The following is a 3,895-nucleotide window of genomic DNA, read 5'->3' as shown; positions in this document are numbered from 1 at the left end:
CCCCCACCTTTTCTGAATATGATTAACCAATGTCCTTCAGTCATACTAAAATATCTTGTTGTTGTTGTTGTTGATCACAGCTAAAAATATTTTAATCATTTTTCAAAATCAATCTGACTGTTAACGAATGACATTCGTTATCTTCCTGCCCACCACCACCACCGTCATAGCTACCACAACTGAATCGCAACCATTGTCACCACAACCACAAATTACCACTGCCACTATCACCAACACTGCAACCGCCATGACTACCAACACCGTATCTCCCACCAACAGCAACAACAACAACAACAACAACAACACTAGCATCAGCACTGGCACCACCACCGCCACCACCACCACCACCTCTACCCAAGATTTTAATAGAATGTTACAACAGGATCTGAGAAATATGCTGTGGAATGAGAAAGGATGTGGACATGCAAAGGTACAATATTTACAAGATGTAGCAGCAGCAGTAGCAGTAGTAGTAGCAGTACACCAGTACACAACTGGTACTTATTTTATTGACCCCAAAGGGATGAAAGGCAAAATCGACCCTGGCAGGATTTGAACTCAGAATGTAAAAACAAATGAAATACTCCTAAGCATTTTGCTCAGCATGCTAACAATTCTGCCAGCTCACCTCCTTAACGATGATGATGATGATGATGATGATGATAACAATAGCAATAACAACAACACACTTGTTTAATTTCAATCTTTTCTTTTTTGTCTTTTTCAGATTGTTCACGATAGTTCTGTGACATTCGTCAAGAATTTCTTCTGGATATTTCCTAAATGAACCGATACTATGTTAGCTAATCACTATCAGAACTAACAAACTCATTTGAAAAGCTCATCTTTTCCTTCAGCACGCCAGAACCATGTTGTCTTCAGACTCGTCAAACATCAGTAAAGCATTGAGTTGGAATGAGACTGACCTGGATACCAGATACACGGAGGGGGGCATTGTTTATGCCATTGCATTTGTCGGTATTTTAGGCAATGTTGCAGTCTTGTTAGCGGTGATGATGTTTAAAAAGCTACGCCACGCTGCAACTGCTTTTCTGTCACATCATTGCCTCCTCGACCTCATCAAGTCGGCTTTTTGCATCACACTCGGCTACAGTCTTCAGCATCGTCAGGAGATTCCTCATTGCAATTGGTTCGGCACGGTTTACATCATACTGATGACGGCATCGGCATACAACTTGTTTGCAATTGTCGTTAACGAAGAATACCACATGATCTACTACAGACAGAACTACAATAATTATCTCTGTATCAGTTTCGGGTTGTTTATGATCTGGTTTGCTAGCATTCTCATTCATCTCGGTGTCGGCTTTTTACCGAGCCGATTGCATTACAACAAAGACATAGGATTTTGTTCATTTAAACAAGGAATTCCGAGCAGTGTTGTGACCCACGTCTGTTGGCTGATCTTGATAACCTTTGCAATAACCTTGACACTCGTCGGTCTATGGTTCCTCCATCAGAAAGTGCAGTACCATGCATATACACCGCAAAATGTTTTCGGTGAAGATTTCCTTGCGCACGACGAGAAGGATATTTTGTGGGAGATAGAGACAGACGAATTGCATTCAGATGTCCAACCGTTTTTCATCGACAACCATCGGAGAAGAGTTTTCATGTTAATAGGGATGACTGCCACTTACCTTTTGTGCTGGCTGCCATTATTTGCGATCACGATTTTCGATGTGAATTTCATATTAAAGCCTCAGCTCTATAAAATCTTGACAATCGTGGCCTGGAGCCAACCGATAACCACCCCGGTGTTTGCTAGCGTCTATCTTTGGGACATTGCAGACAAATTCAACTTGGAGAAGGATCTCCAGAACAAAATTGCTCAGATAAATCACAAAGATATGGAAGCTTCCCAGGTAGAAAGCACATACAACACAGCGTCCACAGCATTACTCAGACAACCAGTTTCCTTCCAGAATCGGCTGCTGAACACTCCGACAAGCTTGGCGTCATCAGAATGTGGTGAAGTCAGCAGTATGAGAAGGCACATGGATTATATGGAATCAATGGGACACTCGGGTATAACTAACGAAGGGGCTTTGAGTTTGAGCAGCTTGCCTCGCAGCCATGGCAGTCTGTGGATGAGACAAGATGCGTCTCTTTAAAAAAAAAAAAGGCAAAAACCGAAATTTTTTATTGGTTTATTGGTCATTGTCACATGACCATGAATTATGTCTGACACCAAGATTTTCAGAAAGACCAAAAAAAAAAAGGAAATAAAATAGAAAAAAATACGACAAAATAATTCTAAAATATTCAAATTATAAATAAACACTTGCAGTCCATTCCATTTTCCCACTTGAACCAAAGAATCAGTTTAGAGTTTGTATGATTCACATACTTTCAGTATTCTTGCTCTTAGATTCGGTAAAACCAGACATGAAGAACATTTCCTCCATAATTAGATTGGTCAGTTTTATTTCTTTTCATAGGCATTCACTCAATCCTTTTTTTTTTTTTTGGATCTTTTAATTGTTGATGAAAATTGTTAAAAATTCTTTATCGTTTTTTTTTATATATATATATAGATCTGTTTTTATCATTATTATTATTATTATTATTTTGTTAATAAATTTGCATAAAACATCCTTGTTTCAGTTTTTAATTTTGTCACAGATGGTGTTTTCGAATTTTGACACAAGGCCAGCAATTTTGGGGGGGAAAACGGTAAATCAACTGCATCAACCTCAGTGCTCAACTCGTGGGTTAAATGACCATGTAAAGGTTCCATTATTGGTTTCTGAGAATGTGTGTATGTGTGTGTGTGTTTGTGAGTGTGTGTGTTTATGTGTGTGATGTGTGTGTACAAGGAGTTTGAGCTAAATTTGACTGTTTGCTTAAAAGGAAAACAAAACAATATTCTATAAAAAAACGGTATTTTAAAAACTCCAAAAATATCAACTAGATTTGAAAAGCATTTTATTTAAAGTAGACACCCCATAGCTTCCCCCACAGCTTCAAGACAGCCCCAGAACTTGTTGCAAGTATTCCTCACTGTGTCCCTGTGAAGATCTTTGAATACCTCTTTGATCTTGGCCTCCAGCTTGGCTTTAGTGTTGCAAGCAGAGCAGTTGGTGTCTTTTACCTCTGCATCTCACACATAGAAATCCATGGGATGACAATCTAGGAAATTGGTGCCAGGGAAGTTGTAGAAATTCTCTGACAATTATGTCTGACTCTTTCTGGGATGGTAAGGAACCAACTCCTGCTGCCACACATATGACCTTCCAACAGCATGCTCTCCAACGCCATTGACTGTTCACCAATACATCAAGCTGTTCCTGAGAAAAAAAAAGGAGAAATAAAAACCGTCATCCAATTTAACCCAGACACCCTGTGTGTGTGTGTGTGTGTGTGCATGCATGTGTGTGTGTGTGTGTATGCACTCAGTTTGATGGAGAATAAATCGTAAGATTAAAAAAATTGTTTCATCAATTCTCATTCACTGGAAAGATTTGGAGACAAAAAAAAGTTACAAGAACAGGGGAGACAACTCTTTCCCTTTGCAAAGTTTCTCTTTCAAAAAGGAAGACAAATCTCAATGGAATCTGGATTCTACATTTGATGGCGTAAAAGACGTAAGTTCGCTTTTACTATACCAAAACATTGCTGAAATAGCTTAGCCGTAGCAGGAAGCATTACTGTGAACTAGTGAGATATTACGGAGTCAGGCTTGGTAGAAGAGATTATCTGGTTTAAAGTCAGGGTTAAAAGTCAGTTCATGGGAGCTCAACTTTAGCATATATGGGACCCGAAGTAAACTTTTGAGATATCTTTTGGTGGATGGCGGAGTTTTGTCTTTTTTACCAAAAATAGACACCACTTTAAGGTCTCTCTATGTGGTTTCTAGACCTACTAGAAATAG

At 39.1% G+C, this 3,895-nt stretch overlaps 2 protein-coding genes across 4 annotated transcripts in view; one reads left to right on the top strand and one right to left on the bottom strand.

Moving 5' to 3' along the window:
- LOC106878662 (prokineticin receptor 2) overlaps window positions 1–2,618 on the top strand; it is a 21,591-nt gene extending 18,973 nt beyond the window's left edge. The window contains exon 2 of the mRNA XM_014927946.2: window positions 728–2,618. Coding sequence (XP_014783432.1) covers window positions 870–2,135 — 1,266 coding nt within the window. The 5' untranslated portion in view covers window positions 728–869 and the 3' untranslated portion in view covers window positions 2,136–2,618. The remainder of the gene's footprint in view (window positions 1–727) is intronic.
- A 314-nt stretch (window positions 2,619–2,932) lies between these two features.
- LOC106878663 (EP300-interacting inhibitor of differentiation 3) overlaps window positions 2,933–3,895 on the bottom strand; it is a 7,744-nt gene continuing 6,781 nt past the window's right edge. For all 3 annotated transcript variants that reach the window (XR_008266438.1, XR_001410528.2, XM_014927948.2), the window contains exon 2: window positions 2,933–3,311. Coding sequence is in view for 1 of the 3 variants with exons in the window: in XM_014927948.2 (XP_014783434.1) it covers window positions 3,301–3,311 (11 nt within the window). In the remaining 2 variants the exon portion in view is untranslated. The remainder of the gene's footprint in view (window positions 3,312–3,895) is intronic.

The sequence above is a fragment of the Octopus bimaculoides genome, chromosome 21, assembly GCF_001194135.2.
Source record: "Octopus bimaculoides isolate UCB-OBI-ISO-001 chromosome 21, ASM119413v2, whole genome shotgun sequence".
Lineage (NCBI taxonomy): Eukaryota > Metazoa > Mollusca > Cephalopoda > Octopoda > Octopodidae > Octopus > Octopus bimaculoides.
Note: the sequence above shows the minus strand (reverse complement) of the source record. Positions and strands in the feature narration are given on the sequence as shown.